The sequence below is a fragment of the Pseudorasbora parva genome, chromosome 13, assembly GCF_024679245.1.
Source record: "Pseudorasbora parva isolate DD20220531a chromosome 13, ASM2467924v1, whole genome shotgun sequence".
Classification (NCBI taxonomy): domain Eukaryota; kingdom Metazoa; phylum Chordata; class Actinopteri; order Cypriniformes; family Gobionidae; genus Pseudorasbora; species Pseudorasbora parva.
The window spans coordinates 43,603,763-43,621,570 of record NC_090184.1 but is presented as its reverse complement, the minus strand read 5'-3'; the positions used below and the strand labels follow the sequence as shown (position 1 = coordinate 43,621,570).

The 17,808-nt window shown below is 41.3% G+C and overlaps 3 protein-coding genes across 5 annotated transcripts in view; 2 read left to right on the top strand and 1 right to left on the bottom strand.

Annotated features, from left to right (window-relative positions):
• Nucleotides 1-3,291, top strand: part of ikbkb (inhibitor of nuclear factor kappa B kinase subunit beta) — a 67,789-nt gene extending 64,498 nt beyond the window's left edge. Inside the window, exon 22 of the mRNA XM_067414520.1 lies at nt 940-3,291. Within this exon, the coding sequence (XP_067270621.1) occupies nt 940-987 (48 nt within the window). The 3' untranslated portion in view covers nt 988-3,291. The remainder of the gene's footprint in view (nt 1-939) is intronic.
• On the bottom strand, nt 3,283-17,808 carry vdac3 (voltage-dependent anion channel 3). Of its 2 annotated transcripts, XM_067414529.1 has the most exons (10): nt 17,697-17,798; nt 14,552-14,639; nt 13,338-13,409; nt 10,952-11,001; nt 9,699-9,851; nt 9,551-9,603; nt 8,787-9,014; nt 8,224-8,374; nt 8,078-8,135; nt 3,283-3,950 (listed from the first exon to the last, which is right to left on the bottom strand). In XM_067414529.1, exons 2-10 carry the CDS (start codon nt 14,634-14,636, stop codon nt 3,859-3,861), a joined length of 942 nt encoding a protein of 313 aa, XP_067270630.1. In that variant the 5' UTR covers nt 14,637-14,639; nt 17,697-17,798; the 3' UTR covers nt 3,283-3,858. The 2 variants fall into 2 exon arrangements, with proteins under 2 accessions (XP_067270630.1, XP_067270629.1); XM_067414528.1 differs by lacking the exon at nt 14,552-14,639 and having other exon boundaries at nt 17,697-17,808.
• The window catches only part of mrpl40 (mitochondrial ribosomal protein L40), a 135,689-nt gene continuing 128,759 nt past the window's right edge, over nt 10,879-17,808 (top strand). For both annotated transcript variants that reach the window (XM_067414534.1, XM_067414531.1), the window contains exon 1: nt 10,879-10,890. The gene's annotated coding sequence lies outside the window, so the exon portion shown is untranslated. The remainder of the gene's footprint in view (nt 10,891-17,808) is intronic.

Below are 17,808 nucleotides of genomic sequence, written 5' to 3'. Positions count from 1 at the left end.
AATTTGCTAATTGGTTAGGAGTGCTCATCTCGACACTGGTTATAGAGATAGGATGCGGCATGCATGGATCTCACTAATCTCACTATAGTAGCTAATATATAACCCAGACCCACTACATACATAAAAAGGGTAGCTCTGTATAGTTCATACATGAACCATTTCCGAAAAAGATAATACATACATACACAAATAATACAAAAATACACATTTTGCCATTGAGGTGACTTGGAAAAAGTGTCCCTATGAAATCACCCTATATAACAATAGACTGAAAAATCTGAAAACATATGAAATATACAGCACGTCACACACTGATTTGCATGATACCACCCGCAATATAGTGGGATACCTTGAGTATATACTGTAATTATCAGTTTTCACACACAGAGATTTCACACTTCTCCAAAATGCCCACATTTTAGAAACAAACTTTTTTTAAATTATTTTTGGCGCTCTTTAGTAATTCTAATCAGGCATTTTCCATTACAGAAAATGTGCTGACTAAAATAAAATACCAAATATTATAATCTCTATGGTAATTGACTTCACATATTTGGACTTGGATTGTCTCTTGTCGTAATCGTAACGTCACGAAGTCTCGTCTAAGGGGTCGCTGTTATACAGCAATGCTATTTTTTAATTAATTGAAATAAGAATAGATGTTAAGCTGTGGAAAATGTCATCCAAACATCCAAATATAATTTATGTACAAATCATATATTTTATTTATTTAAGTTTAATGTAAATATTTGTTCATATGTACATTGAATGCTATACTTAATACACATTTATAAACTTAAATATTGGAAGTCATTTTGTGTGCTTTCTCGTTCCTCTTAAAATTATGAGTTTGTTTTACTCCAATGGGGTCAATTCTTATGATCTTGCCTAGGGCCCAACCTCACAGGCCGGCACTGATCACTGCCATTTCTCTTTTAGATACTGAGGGAGTGGAAGTGGTTGAATGGAGGGCAGGATCTGGCTTGATGTCAGTTTAACGGCTTAATACCTCAAACAGAAATGATGCTGTACTGCCACCAACTGGAGGAACCGTGAGACGGCAGGCAGTGTGTGCTGGCCAATGCACTCCTGTCAAATGACACTTGATGCCTTTTTTTTACCTTTTAATAGGGTTATAAACCCTTAAAAACTGTTTTTAAGTCCCCCTGTGGTGAAAATCAAGCTTTTAATGTTGTTTCTATGTCTATGTGGTGTTTTAATATGCTTTCAGACAAACCATGTGCAAATTCAGAAGTATTTTCTTCTTAAACTTTGAAATCTCTGGTGTTTCTGACGTCACAAACTACCTTGTAACCAATCACGTCGGTGCGTCCCAATTCGCATACTATTCCTCCTAAATAGTATTTAAATTTCAATTAGTATGTCCCAAATCCTAGTATGTTGAAATGAGTGTTCCAAAGATATCGGTCAGAATCCGAAGTGCACTCTAACGGCTGATATTACCCACAACCCATTGCGAATTGGACGAGGATTCGATCAGAACTACAAACGCAGATAGTTGTTTTAAAATAAACTACAATCATGGCGGATGTGCGAGTCCAACGGTGAAGTAGAGATGTTTAGATAAAGGGGCTTGAGTGATCAATTATCAATATCTAACCTGACAAAGATCGAATTAATGTTATCCACATTATATTTTACCGGCAGCAGCATTGAAAACTTTTATAATGATGTGTTTGGCTTTTAACTTTTATATGCATCATTATATTTAAACTGCAAACACATAAGGAGTCTCTGCATTAAAGACCCACGCCTGCAGATCTACATTTCTCTGATACGGTATGAAATTAAACTGAATCTGGAGGATTTTAACGGTGGTGATGATTAACAGGGCAGTTTAAACAGTGATGGGATGCACGTAACTAAGCAACAGAGAAAGATGACCAAGTAGTTTGTCCCAAAGCTTGCATACTCTTCTGCTACACACTCAGAAGTATCTACTTTTTCTTCACAAGAGGAGTACATACTTTAAAGCCACACTGTGTAACTTTTTTATTTTATTCTTAGCTAAAAACACTTGGTTCTTTCAAAAATATATGTGCTCATTAATGTATATTTACTTCTTTCAAGTAATAAAGTATTCTCGTAAGTTTATAATATGCCGTTGATAATACATACGGGTGAGGGGTTCGAATGCCGGTCGCCATGTTGCCCCTCCATCTTGAAAGTACAGTAGCCTAAGAGGGACATACCCATAAAAAGCTTCGCCTTTCGCGTTTTAACACCGTGTCGAATGTGAAGAGGGGGATTGCCATGTTAATCTAGGACTAAATGGGCCACCGTAGGAGTTAAAACGAAATCAGAATTGAGAGGAACAGAAACTATTATTCACTGGATGGTCATAGTGTAGCTTTAAGGTCGTAGTATAAGTAGGCGAATTGAGACGCATCATGGATCTCTGAGCTGGTGCGAGTGAGTGGAGGCGGCGTTAATTTGCATATTCATGAATCCGCGTATAATAAATGAGGCAGGGGTGTAGTTACATTCAAGCTATTTTAAGGTATGGATTTTTCTTCAAGGCATCTTTTTTAATGGTCATTTTGGTGGTCAAAGATGAGTTTTAAGGGATAAAATGAGTGATTACAGAGGGACTTTAAAAGTTAAAAGATTGTTGTATAAAAACGCTCAACTATTTTCCAGCCTTTCTGATGTTTTTGCCACTGTCTTCTATGCAAACGCCTCTTCACGTGTGCACATTGAATTGTGTACTATGAACAATATTTTTTTTAATGAAAAATCGCTTGTGCTGTTCCTCATTTGTAAGTCGCTTAGGATAAAACAGTGTCTGCTGAACGTAAATATAAATCTGCCCTAGTTGCTCATGACCTCACTGTGACTAGATGGCCCGAGTGTGTGTAAATGTGGACGTTTGTTATTGTGTTCATGACAGAAGATAAACATGTCCTTGAGCATGTGAACTTAGGAAATATGCAAAGTGCAGCTTCAGATGAGGAAGATATTTTTTATATGCTGAGAAAAACTATTAATATTTTTTAGTCTGTGTTTGTCACTATAATTTCAATTTTAGTACAGGTTTAACCATATGAAAATGAGAAATGAAGATGAAATGTTTGTTTTTATATTATAGTTAGTCTTTAAAGGGTTTAAGTAAGCTATATTAACCCTGGTGGAGTTTTCTTTACAAAAAATAAATAAATAAATGTATGGTGTATGCAAGAATTTCAGTTTGTTTTTGATTTCTAGTGCAATTTCATTTTTTAATACTTGAAATAAAAATAATAAAAGCAAATAAAGTTCAAATTCAGTCAACATTCCTCTTTATTGAGTTCCTCAACACCAGTTTCTTCTTCTAGTCCTCCTCTTTTAACATGAATTTGTTATTTTATGGGAATAAAACAGAAGGTCATGGACCGTCCTCTGATAACTCCAGCCCACAAAAAGAACCAAATTGTGTGATAAAATATATATTTGGCAATGAACCGGGACAACGTGTGAGAGAGGGCTTGACATTCAGAGTAGCACTAAACCTATAAGCACAACACACACACACGCATCAGGTCATGTGCGATAGTTCACACACCAAAGACAAGCATCAGGATATTTATCTAAAACAAAAGAAACGGTGCCGCATGTGTAACATTAATAATTGCTATGATATGTTGTCACATAGTGAGCTGGTGATGGAGGATTGGTGTGGACAGAAATCATGTGACTGCTGATCCTGTTTCTTATTGGTTGAGGTTCTAGAGGGTTTAAGGCCAGATTAGTTTATCACGAATTACAGGGGAAAAGTGTGTTTTTGCAGTCGTGCTGTCAGCTCCCCTGTGTTTCTTCTTTTCTTTCCATTGATGCTTCTCTGCTTTCGTCTGTCCATCATTACACCTCCAGCTCGAAGCCCATGCCCACCTTGTGTCCTCCGGCGTTGACGTTTTTGGCGTCGATCAGAGCAGATAAAGTGAGCTTCACACCTGCAGAACACACAAGACATCATTATGCTTCATTGGCACTATTGATCTTTTATGCTTTTGACAAATATGCTTTTTGATCATACTTCCTGTGCAACGTGACGCCAGACAGTTTCAGCCCGACACAGTTCTAATTTTCACGTCCAGCTCCACGTGTTTTAAAGGGTTACTTCAGCGATTTAGCATATGGCTTTGTATCAGTAGAAACCCGGGAGTATATACGAATGATCGTGTTTTCGTCATAAAAAATAACTGTGGAAGTGCGCGCACCCGGCGACTGTGTCCCATCCCGTCATAATAAAAGTCCCGGTGCTCGCGAGCCGGGTGTTTGTATAACAATCGCTCCAGCAGCCGTGCTCAGCTCCACAACACTCGGTCCTGCTCTGCTTTACACTACAGGAACGTTAATAACCAATCGCTCCAGCGGCCATGCTCAGCTCCACAACACTCAGTCCTGCTCTGCTTCACTACAGGAACGTTAATAACCAATCGCTCCAGCGGCCGTACTCAGCTCCTCAACACTCGGTCCTGCTCTGCTTTACACTACAGTAACGTTAATAACCAATCGCTCCAGCAGCCGTGCTCAGCTCCTCAACACTCGGTCCTGCTCTACTTCACTACAGTAACGTTAATAACCAATCGCTCCAGCGGCCGTGCTCAGCTCCTCAACACTCGGTCCTGCTCTGCTTCACTACAGTAACGTTAAAAACCAATCGCTCCAGCAGCCGTGCTCAGCTCCACAACACTCGCTCCTGCTCTGCTTTACACTACAGGAACGTTAATAACCAATCGCTCCAGCGGCCGTGCTCAGCTCCACAACACTCGGTCCTGCTCTGCTTTACACTACAGTAACGTTAATAACCAATCGCTCCAGCGGCCGTGCTCAGCTCCTCAACACTCGCTCCTGCTCTGCTTCTCTACAGGAACGTTAATAACCAATCGCTCCAGCAGCCGTGCTCAGCTCCTCAACACTCGCTCCTGCTCTGCTTCTCTACAGTAACGTTAATAACCAATCGCTCCAGCGGCCGTGCTCAGCTCCTCAACACTCGCTCCTGCTCTGCTTCTCTACAGTAACGTTAATAACCAATCGCTCCAGCGGCCGTGCTCAGCTCCTCAACACTCGCTCCTGCTCTGCTTCTCTACAGTAACGTTAATAACCAATCGCTCCAGCGGCCGTGCTCAGCTCCTCAACACTCGGTCCTGCTCTGCTTTACACTACAGTAACGTTAATAACCAATCGCTCCAGCGGCCGTACTCAGCTCCTCAACACTCGGTCCTGCTCTGCTTCACTACAGTAACGTTAATAACCAATCGCTCCAGCGGCCGTGCTCAGCTCCACAACACTCGCTCCTGCTCTGCTTTACACTACAGTAACGTTAATAACCAATCGCTCCAGCGGCCGTGCTCAGCTCCTCAACACTCGGTCCTGCTCTGCTTCACTACAGTAACGTTAATAACCAATCGCTCCAGCAGCCGTGCTCAGCTCCACAACACTCGGTCCTGCTCTGCTTTACACTACAGGAACGTTAATAACCAATCGCTCCAGCGGCCGTGCTCAGCTCCACAACACTCAGTCCTGCTCTGCTTCACTACAGGAACGTTAATAACCAATCGCTCCAGCGGCCGTACTCAGCTCCTCAACACTCGGTCCTGCTCTGCTTTACACTACAGTAACGTTAATAACCAATCGCTCCAGCGGCCGTGCTCAGCTCCTCAACACTCGGTCCTGCTCTGCTTCACTACAGTAACGTTAAAAACCAATCGCTCCAGCAGCCGTGCTCAGCTCCACAACACTCGGTCCTGCTCTGCTTCACTACAGTAACGTTAAAAACCAATCGCTCCAGCAGCCGTGCTCAGCTCCACAACACTCAGTCCTGCTCTGCTTCACTACAGTAACGTTAAAAACCAATCGCTCCAGCAGCCGTGCTCAGCTCCTCAACACTCGGTCCTGCTCTGCTTCTCTACAGTAACGTTAATAACCAATCGCTCCAGTGGCCGTGCTCAGCTCCTCAACACTCGCTCCTGCTCTGCTTTACACTACAGTAACGTTAATAACCAATCGCTCCAGCGGCCGTACTCAGCTCCGCAACACTCGCTCCTGCTCTGCTTTACACTACAGTAACGTTAATAACCAATCGCTCCAGCGGCCGTGCTCAGCTCCACAACACTCGGTCCTGCTCTGCTTTACACTACAGTAACGTTAATAACCAATCGCTCCAGTGGCCGTGCTCAGCTCCTCAACACTCGCTCCTGCTCTGCTTTACACTACAGTAACGTTAATAACCAATCGCTCCAGCGGCCGTACTCAGCTCCGCAACACTCGCTCCTGCTCTGCTTTACACTACAGTAACGTTAATAACCAATCGCTCCAGCGGCCGTGCTCAGCTCCACAACACTCGGTCCTGCTCTGCTTTACACTACAGTAACGTTAATAACCAATCGCTCCAGCGGCCGTGTTCAGCTCCTCAACACTCGGTCCTGCTCTGCTTTACACTACAGTAACGTTAATAACCAATCGCTCTAGCGTCCGTGCTCAGCTCCACAACACTCGCTCCTGCTCTGCTTCACTACAGTAACGTTAATAACCGCATCCATGAACATGATTTCTGCCCGAGTCCTATTTCCCACCGGCTGTGCGGTGAAGACCAAAAGTCCCAAGATGCTGCGCTCACACTTGGCGTCATCGAACTACGCCTTTGTTTTGAATAGGCGCCCTCCAGTAGACGGTAAGTTGCATAGTGCACCTTTAACAAGTAGGAAATATACATAAATTGTTATCAGTTTGCACTGCATAAGTTATGAATTATATAGATTAATCCTTTTTAAAGATACTAAAGTTATTTAGTCAAGAGCAGAGCATATTTAGTGAGCAATTACTTTTGTTCTTTACATTGTCATTATAAGTGGTTACTGTCACTTTAAAAGATCTTCCGCTGTCGCGCATGATGCGGATGTGAAAGGCTGAAGTCGCAATTACAAAACTTACAAAAAGCGTGACTGTTCCCCATCTGCTCCTCTTCAGAAAATAAATTCGCTGTCCCATTCAAGGTATTTACACGAGGGTTATGGTTTTTTGGCAGGAGTGCCTTCTGTCTCTATCGTGACATCCATCATCCGTCTGTTTTGTTTTTTATCCCGCGTTGTCATTTGTCATCTGACCTCACACACTAACCTCGCGACAACGGCCACTACAATACTGTAGGCCACTGCAGATGGCAGTTATCGCGAGGCTAGTTAGAGCTCAGATTGGAAATGTTTTGTTTTTTTCCTCCGGTATTATTATTTTTTAATAATGCAGGTTAAAATATGGGATATTTACAGGAAAATACTAATACGGGAGGATGGCGGGAAAGTATGGTAAAATACGGGACTTTCCCGGCCAAAACGGGATACTGGACAGGTATGAATCTCCTATTGTTTATTTTTTTCATTTAATTTATGTTATAAACTGACATTTTGTTATATTGCAGAGCTTATTTAAATACTTTAGCCGCAAATTTCTCCGGAGCAAAGGCGGAGCGGTGTTTCTGATATCAGTGAGGGAGGAGTGGGAAATGGTGAACCCGGAATGGAGTGATTATTGAATTCTTAGCGCGTGGAGGGAAAATTACTGAAAACAACTACGCCATTGACCAATACAAACCTGCTCTAAAGTCAATAACGCAGTATTTGTTGTGTTATTTAAAGGGAGTGTTAGTAATATGTGCCTATAGGTGGTGCACAACGAGCTACACTGATTATTATTTGCATATTTTGCAATAAACTAAAAATGTATCATTTTTATAAATATAATCAACATTTGTAAATTAGCATTTCTCCATCGTTTTCAATTCGATCATGCTATTCGCAAACGATTCATGGGATTGTAGTTATTTCCCTCACTAAGTCATTCAAGCATGAAAAGGGCATAATACGGCCCATTTAAAGGGATAGTTCACCCAAAAGTGTTTATTCTGTTCATTTACTAAAAAAAAGGGAAAAAAGTCAATGGGGTCCATCAACTGTTTGGCTACCCATATTCTTCAAAAAATAATCTTCATACAGGATTGGAACAACTTGAGTGTGAGCAAATGATCACAGAACCATCCCTTTAATGCCAGATGTTTAATCACATGAAGGTGTTTGTTTACCTGGCCGGAGGCTCTGTGTGTATCCTACTCCAACCAGACTAGCGTTATTCACTTTGGCCTGAAGAGAGACAAACATTGGCATCAAGCGTCAGTGATATTTGTCAGTGTTAGAAGGACAAGAACAGGACGGCGTTCTGTAGACTCACAGCGATAGAGGAGTCTTTGTCTAGCTGGTATTTAGCAGCGATGCCAAAGCGTGTGTTATTACTGCCTGCGGTCCAGGCCAGATTCACCGCCGTCTCCAGCTGACCATTCACCTTCTGATAGATGGAGCCGCCGAACTCTGTACCATCATTACTGCAACACACACACACACACACACAACACGATTACTTTCAGGAGAATAAATACTGTTTGTTAATCACGTCTCATTGGCACTATGAGCCAGGGTTACTACAGTAAATAAAACTAAAATTAACATTTAAGCATGATGCTAGCATGATTTAATGCTTCACTAGATAGCTAGAACATTGCTAACATGATTCAGTATTTGACATGATTCAGTTGTTAAGGATTTAAACATGTTTAAGCATGTAGCCAATCACTATTAGCATGAGACTGTTTTTTGTATGGTGCTTGATCACTGTCTGGATGTTCAGCCAGACTTCTCTTTTTTGTGTCATTTGGTTTTGGAAGGATATGAAGGCACATAAATAATGTTATATTAGTGGTGTTTTGGATGTGAAGTGCTGGTCTAGTGTTTCCTCACACATTGGTGTGTAGCTGGAAGTCTCCCGCCTTGTAGCCCAAAGCGAAGTTGTTCTGGGCGAGTTTGGACTTGGCCGTGTCAAAGGCCATCTGATACCCGGCCAGCCAGCCTTCATAGCCCAGAACCGCTGCGGCGTGAACCGTGGGTCCGGCCAGGTCGAAATCTAGATCACAGCCAACGTTCAGGAAATCACGCTTATATCCCGTCTTCAGCTTAGCGCTCTTCTTCCTGAAGATATCAGAGAAGATGACAGTGTTGAACACTTACTGAGATACATTTTCTGACAAAAAATTTTTTTTTACTGGATTGAAATAAATACATTTTTAGCACAGACAGTGTTGAATTAAAAAAAATGTAAAAAAGTAATACAATTTTATATATATATATATATAGGCGTAATTTGTGGATGGGACATGTCCCCACCACTTTTTTAAAACATCTTACTTCACGGATGAACCTAACTAATACAAACAAAACATCTCTGGTTAACTAGAAGAATATAATTTCATTCGTTTGTTAAATAAGAGGCGATCTTTAATCTAACGCTTAACGCCGTTGCAGAGACTTTCTATTTGTTCCGGTCAGATCACGAAACAAAATGCACAAAAACTGTCCCTGCTCTTGATGTACAACCACTGATGGTATTCGGTTTTGATGAGAGAAAAAATAGGCTACGAGGGCAGATTAGAAACGAGAACTTCTGACAAGTTTAACAGACTAGACCAGGGATTATAAGCAAAGTGTGTTCACAAGAGTTCACATACCCAGTGTTGGGCACAAATGAAGTGTCCAATCCCAGCTTCAGACCTTTGGCCAGCTGCACACACACACACACACACACAAACAACACAATGCATTACACACCCATTTAAAATGTTTATGCATATGATAGAAATGGCGCCCTGGACTCACCTGATCTTCCAGAGTTACTTCGGTTGTCAGAACATTATCTGTGTTCCACTTCTGGTTCAAACTCAAGCCCAGCTCCTTCACTTTGTACTTGGTCTCCAGATTTCCAGCCGCCTTTCCGGTGTCTGTGTTACTGGAGCCACCGGTGGAAAACTCCTGAGAAACGAGGGAAAAACACAGGAAGTGAAAGGATGCAGGGAAAGAACAATAGAGAGAGAGAGATGCTGAACTGTGGGAGAGAGGAAGAGGATGGATAAACAGGAAATAAGGAAGGACTTGGAGAGGAGGGTTGTGCTGCACCAGCTACTCGTAACGTATCACTAATTAGCTCCAAAACCATATTTAATTAGTTCAGTACTTCATTTTGTAATGCAAGACTTTGGTAGTAGGACACAAGCTCTCCAAGACTAAAGCTTAATGTGACGTCTATCTTTATTGATGCACATTTGTAAACAGGAAATAGTGTTAAAAAGTCAAACTTTTTACAGTTAACTTGGGTTTAAACTAAATTATGGGAATTTCCTGCTCATTAAGTGCTTATAGCATTGTTCTCACACAGCACTGTCAAGACATGAAACCTTCTCCACATTAGTGAAGGACAGAATTAATCGCCAATAGAGACTATATACAAATTCACATCCTCTTATAAAACATCTCAGTCTTACCATCTGACACCGGCGTCCAATAAAGAAAGCAGGAAAGACAAAGAAGCAGGTTAGGAAAGAGATACAGATGCAATCACTCAGATTCATGTGGAATTAAAGTAATACAGGAGTCACACACACTCACACAAGCTTACACACAAGCACACATGCTCACACACACACAAACAAACTCACACAAATACACAAGCACACACACACACACACACACAATCTTGCAGACATACACACAAACACACCCTCACACACTTACACTCTCACTCACACACACAAATACACAAGCACACACGCTCTCACACACACTCACAAAAACAAACACACTCAGAGAAACAAACACACATACACTCTCACACACAGGAAGATGTTTTCTTTACAGGAAGAGGATGTTCACAAGTAAACATGAACTAATTTTAAGAGAAGAGCAAGAGTGACGAGGAAAATAACTCTTACATAAAAGCACACAGTGAAGATATCAGATGGCAGAGCTATGACACTTTGACATACACCACGAAACTGACCGATCATCATTCATGCACCTGGTGCTTGTGTGCATTTAATTTGTTAGTGAAGAGACAGAGAAAAAGAGCAACTCACAACTCCACTCTGAGACTTGGTCTTCAGGTCAAGCTTAACAGCTCCAAAGCCTGAGCGAGAGACAGCGAGAGAGAGATGTGACTACGTACAATAACTCTTGATCTTAAAAAAAAAACATCTAAAGTGGGGCAAAAAAGTATTTAGTCAGCCCTCAATTGTGCAAGTTCTCCCACTTAAAAAGATGAGAGAGGCCTGACATCTTCATTATAGGTACACTTCAGCTATGAGAGACAGAATGAGAAGAAAAATTAAGAAAAATCACATTGTCTGCATTGCAAATGATGGTGGAAAATAAGTATTTGGTCAATAACAAAAGTTCATCTCAATACTTTGTTACCCTTTGTTGGTCAAACATTTTCTGTAAATCGCCACAAGGTTTTTACACACTGTTGCTGGTAGTTTGGTCGATTCCTCCATGCAGATCTCCACTAGAGCAGGGATGATTTGGGGCTGTCGCTGGGCAACACTGATTTTCAACTCCCTCCAAAGATTTTCTATGGGGTTGAGATCCGAGACTGGTTAGGCCACTCCAGGACCTTGAAATGCTTCTGACGAAGCCACTCCTTCGTTGTTCGGGCAGTGTGTTTGGGATCCAAAACATGCTGAATGTTTGTCATGCTGAAAGACCCAGCCACATTTCATCTTCAATGCCCTTGCTGATGGAAGGAGGTTGTTACTTAAAATCTCACGAAACATGGCCCTATTTATTCTTATCTTTACACGGATCAGTCGTCCTGGTCCCGTTGCAGAAAAACAGCCCCAAATCATGATGTTTATACCCCAGGCTTCACAGTAGGTATGGTGCAACTCAGCATTCTTTCTCCTTCAAACATGACAAGTTGAGTTTTTACCAAAAACTTTTGGGTTTCAGTTGACCATATAACATTCTCCCAATCCTCTTCTGGATCATCCAAATACTCTCTAGCAAACTTCAGATGGGCCTGGACATGTACTGGCTTAAGCAGGGGGACGCATCTGGCACTGCAGAGTTGGAGTCCCTGGTGGCGTAGTGTGTTACTGATGGTAGCCTTTGTTACTTTGGTCCCAGCTCTCAGCAGGTCTTTCACTAGGTCCCCCCTAGGGATGGCGAAAACTAAACATTTTCTTGACCGATCACCGAGCATCATTAGCAGGTTGAAACCAGTTAACCAATTAGTTTAAAATTTGCAAACCCAAACCCAAACGCTGTGACATCCCGGCAAAAGTTTTTATTGGTTTATGAAGTACAAACAGGCAAGTTATGTAAAATTGATGCTAACCGTAGAAGCGTTTAGTCCACTGTCTATAATAGCCTAATTTAATTTAGAGATCACTTTTTTTTTTTTTACCGACAACCGACACAACTTTGATCAGTTTACGTTGATACGATCAACCATCGGTCAAACGGTCATCGGTTAACATCCCTAGTCCGACCATGTGGTTCTGGGATTTTCGCTCACCGTTCTTGTGATCATTTTGACCCCACGGGATGAGATCTTGCGTGGAGCCCCAGATCAAGGGAGATTATCAGTGGTATTGTATGTCTTTAATTTTCTAATAATTGCTCCCACAGTTGATTTCTTCACACCAAGCTGCTTGCCTATTGCAGATTCAGTCTTCCCAGCCTGGTGCAGGTCTACAATAGTGTTTCTGGTGTCCTTTGACAGCTCTTTGGTCTGGGCCATAGTGGAGTTTGGAGTCTGACTGTTTGAGGTTGTGGACAGGTGTCTTTTATACTGATAATGAGTTCAAACGAGTTGCAATTAATACAGGTAACGAGTGGAAGACAGAGGAGCCTCTTAAAGAAGAAGTTACAGGTATGTGAGAGCCAGAAATCTTGCTTTTTTTTTAGGTGGCCAATAGGATACTTCATTTCTTAAATAGGATACTTAAGATACTTAAAAAAGGATACTTCATTTCCACCATAATTTGCTAATAAATTGTTTAAAAATCAGACAATGTGATTTTTTTCTCATTCTGTCTCTCACCTATGATGAATATTAAAGGCCTCTCATCTTTTTAAGTGTGAGAACTTGCACAATTGGTGGCTGACTAAATACTTTTTTGCCCCACTGTAAGTCAACTAAGTGATGATGCTGATAATCAGCACAGTCTAATCTATATGCTCAAATATATAAACATCAGAATTTGATCTAATTCTACAGGATAAAGATCATCTCAATGTATGTGAATGTCACGATTCCCATGAGCCTCAGAGAAAAGAAAGCGAGATGGTCTACTCCTTCTAGAACTATTTCCTGTCGTTTAACCTCTGACATGAACCCACCATCTGTCTGTCAAAAGGTCAGCATTGATTCAGTTACTATCACATTACAATGAGCAGCTGCAAACATTTCCATACAGAACTCTGACTGCATTAGTACTGAATAGTGTGGTTGTCACTCACCATATCCTTTGCTGAAGATATCTTTGGCAGATTTGCCGAGGTCAGCGTATGCAGGAGGGACGGCCATGTTTCCTGGACAGAAAGAGACAAGACGTGATCAGCCGTGTGACATTGTGCATGCAATGCAAGTTGTGCAACATGTTTACAACGGTCTACAAATACCAGCAGCACACACCTCCGAACGGTTCAGTCTCCTACACACACAGCGCTAGAAGCGGCATGCTAGCTGATGCAGGTGTTGTGCAACGTTTGCGCTTACCATTTACAGCGCTGCTGATGTCACAGGTTATCATTACACACACTCACACTGAAGGATGCATGAGACTATATCAACTACAGCACAGTGTGTTTCTATGTTCACACACACAACGAAAGCTCTGGGTTTACTACAAGTTCACAGTGTATTGTCTACTACCACAGAAAATTGTTTAAAAACACGTTTACAGTGATGCACATACAACTGAAGTGTGTGGTGCGTGTGTACCAGAGGGTTTAGAGCAAAATGCACAGGTTATATTTTTAAAAAAGCACAAAAATGTGGAGCTGTAAAGTGTGTGAGTCAAACTCGAAGCAGAACAGGTGAAATTAAAGTAGCATACAGGTTTAATTCCTGTGATCGTGCAGCTCTGGTGTCCTTGTCTAGCGTGCAAAATTACCAGTTTACCAGCTTTTCAAGGTCATGAGAGGAGTTGGAAAGAAATATCGGACATAGGGTGCTTCTATCCTGTGACCCGGAAGTCGATGGAGCTCAGCCATCTTGTAGAACATTTCAATTCTCTAATTGTAAGGAGCTTCCTGAGGAGTCGTGAGCGAGGATACAGAGGTGTATCCTTTGCGGAAGTGTTTTATCGAATAAACGTGACAAGCATTAATTCTCCTCCCCCTTCAGATATTGCCACAGTTTATTCATTTTTATTATTATGTTTACATGTACAAGACACAAATGTTTGTCAAATAACAACACATGACTGTTGCAGAAGTGCACGACTGTAAACATGATTTTTATTTACATCATGATTGATGAGTCATCTTTCTATCTATCTGTCTATCTATCTATCTATCTATCTATCTATCTATCTATCTATCTATCTATCTATCTATCTATCTATCTATCTATCTATCTATCTATCTATCTATCTATCTATCTATCTATCTATCTATCTATCTATATTTGTCCATCCATCCATCTCCCATCCTCTCTATCCATCACTCACCGCATGTCTTTGGCTTGCAGTGATGGCAGGTCTCACTGCTTCCTTTCACTTGTGTCTCTTTCTGCTTCTGTCCTTTCTCAGACATGATCTGGGGTCAGAGATCACAATCAGGCACACACCATAAACCACAGCACACCGACTCCCTACACCACAGAACGAGGGTCACACAGAGGGGGTGGCCATGGCAACCCCTGCCCTTGGGAAAGGGGCGTATCCCAGGTGACGGGATGCTGAGGTGCCATCTTTACAGAGCATGTCCCCCTCCCCCAGATCCTTAGACACACGCCCTAAAAATAGGCTCAACTGACACCGCTGGTTCTCCATGTGACGTGAGGAAAATACTTTCCTCAACACCAAAAACTTTGACACCAGGATGCATCAGTTCTTTCTTAAGAACTGACAATAATGTTAAAAAAAATTGTACCTTGAATACAACGTAAGTTGCTTTGGATAAAAGCGTCTGCCAAATGCATAAATGTAAATGTTAAGAAGCAACAAATTGCACTTTTATCAGATCTGTTTAAAATAATGCATGCATGAGATGAGTCTCACATCAGTGATCTCATGGTGGTCGCCATGTTGAGATCACATGATCATTTAATCTCAGTATCTGTTGCATGTTGTTGCATCAATGCTGATTGGATCACTGCTGTACCGGTCAGTGAACAATAAACCAGAAATTAGAGCAGCTTTAAAAGCCATTTAAAATCCACCTGCTGTACCTGCTCTATTCATCATTTACTGAAGCATCTCACACACTCTTGGTCTGGTGCCAAACAGTCATCAATCAAGAACAAATCCACTTAACATCCTCAGCCAAAGGCCTTTAGAGCGAGTGCAGCTCATGGGAAAAACACACAATCACAATGACAATCCAGAGCACAAGGGCGAGAGGGAGTAAGTATTGACGTACAGATGATCAATCATGCAAAACATCTGTGTTAAGAGCTAACTGTCTTTATAATGCATTACTAAAAGTTGGTTTAAGGTAATACTGGTTTGTTGTGCACAAACATATGGTGAGTGTGAGTGTCATGACTGATACTGATGTTTGAGCATTATCAGACCGATAAGAGAATTTGGCCCTTCAACTAAGATACTTCAGATGCACATTGTTCACCATTATGGTTAATTTGTTTTTGTTTTTTTAATTAAAATCACTTCAAAAAAAGAAAACAGTTAAATTCAATATTTGCCACGCAAGTCTGTCATATAGGCTTTATAAAAATATATTAGGCAGCAAGTGAACATTTTGTCCTCAAATTTGATATGTTGGAAACATAAAAAATGGGCAAGCGTAAGGATTTGAGCGAGTTTGGCCAGATTGTGACGGCTAGACTGGGTCAGAGCATCTCCAAAACTGCAGCTCTTGTGGGCTGTTCCCGGTCTGCAGTGGTCAGTATCTATCAAAAGTGCTCCAAGGAAGGAACAGTGGAGAACCGGCCACAGGGTCATGGGCGGCCAAGGCTCATTGATGCACGTGGGGAGCGAAGGCTGGCCCGTGTGGTCCGATCAAACAGACGAGCTACTGGAGCTCAAACTGCTCATGAAGATAATGCTGGTTCTGATAGAAAGCTGTCAGAATACACAGAGCATCTCAGTTTGTTGTGTATGGGGCGGAATAGCCGCTGACCAGTCAGGGTGCCCATGCTGACCGCTGACCCCGCCGAAAGCACCGACAGTGGCACGTGACCAACACAATATTAGTAAGGTGGTCATAATGGCATGCCTAAACAGTGTATATACTTACAATTAATAGTTTAATACAAATAATTATAAAGTTCTGTGCACTGCTCAACTGAGAATATTTAGCTGTAAAACTAAATAATTATGCCAGCAATAGATTAAATAAGTAACTTTATCTGTGAACATTAGTGTTACTTTTTAAATGCATGTAACAGAGTGTGCTGTGTTTTAGAGACCAGGTGCCATTTATAAGCAGATTTAATTATATTGATGAAGCAGAAAAGTGCAAATATATATATATATATATATATATATATATATATATATATATATATATATATATATATATATATATATATATATATATATATATAATCTTTACACCAGACAGCTTCCCTATAATTCTGTAGCAAACCACTCAAACGAACATCCATACACATACTATAATATTATATACATGTACGACTCTTTATGAAAGCTATGCATGATCATAAAGCTGCTAAGGTCCCATTTTCGATATTGCTTACATTTTTAGTTCTGCTTGACAATCAGTTTTGGTTTTTTTTACTCACACCAAAGAAACTAATGCTTTAGTGAGGCTACTGTAATTTTTACAGTGAGAATAAGTCACAATGACTTAGACATGGTTTACATTTTAATACCATTACATTATAGTCGTTCAGACGGTAACAACTACTAAGTAACAAAATATCGTGTTTATCAAGTAACAGTTAGAGGAAAACAATGACAATAGCAGACGCCACAATGAGATCAATGAGTGCAAGACATGATACACACATTTACACACATGGTCGTTCTGAGGCTGTTTTAGTGGATTTGTGCATGTTTTTGAATCATTGAGGACTTCAAGCATTGTCCCAACACACAAAGAAAGAAAGAGAAAGAAAGAAAGTCGCTCAAGGCTGCATAACCATCGCGCGAGTGACGCGACGCACGCACGCACAACGCCCAGATAACGAATAACGGGAGCGGTTTGATACCTTAAAGATCAATTATTAGTAGTATTAATAAGAGCGTATGGAGCTTTAGCGCATAAGTTTATTGCTTTATATCTGACCGTTATGTCTGAGACGCGCGGAACACAGTCCGTTATTTTAACGTTAAGTTAGCCACCCGTTAAAATCAAAAAGTCACACGAGCAGTGTCCTTGATGAAACACTGACATGTTTTATATCAAACCACTGAGATTAGACGCGTAACACTCCAGCATGCGAATTAAAATCATGTTTTAAGAATAAACCGTAGCAGAGATTTTATTATCATCAGTATTATAGCGGCATGACGTCTCTGCGGCCCTGAACCAGAACTGACGGACAAACTACAGCTCCAGTGTGCACAGAAATAGCAACAGCGCTCATTATCTCACATCAGAATATAAAAGAGTACGTGTTTGTCTGGTGTATCGAGCAAGGTTTCCGAGTAAATCATTCAACCCTACCGTGTTTTTGCCGTGTCGATGTGCCTGACGGTGTTTTTGCACTGCACAGCGCGAGACTGAGGGCACACTGAAGGAGAACGGCGCGTGAACCGCGCATGCGCAGTCCGCAACG

Bases quoted from the DNA above. Each gene is read 5' to 3' on its own strand.
- vdac3 (XM_067414528.1), bottom strand. From the start codon at position 17,793: ATGCGCGGTTCACGCGCCGTTCTCCTTCAGTGTGCCCTCAGTCTCGCG. The intron at 13,410-17,696 runs GTAGGGTTGAAT...CTTTCTGTCCAG, and splicing joins ATCGACACGGCAAAAACACG to GAAACATGGCCGTCCCTCCT. The intron at 9,852-10,951 runs GTGAGTTGCTCT...CTCGTTTCTCAG, and splicing joins CCAAGTCTCAGAGTGGAGTT to GAGTTTTCCACCGGTGGCTC.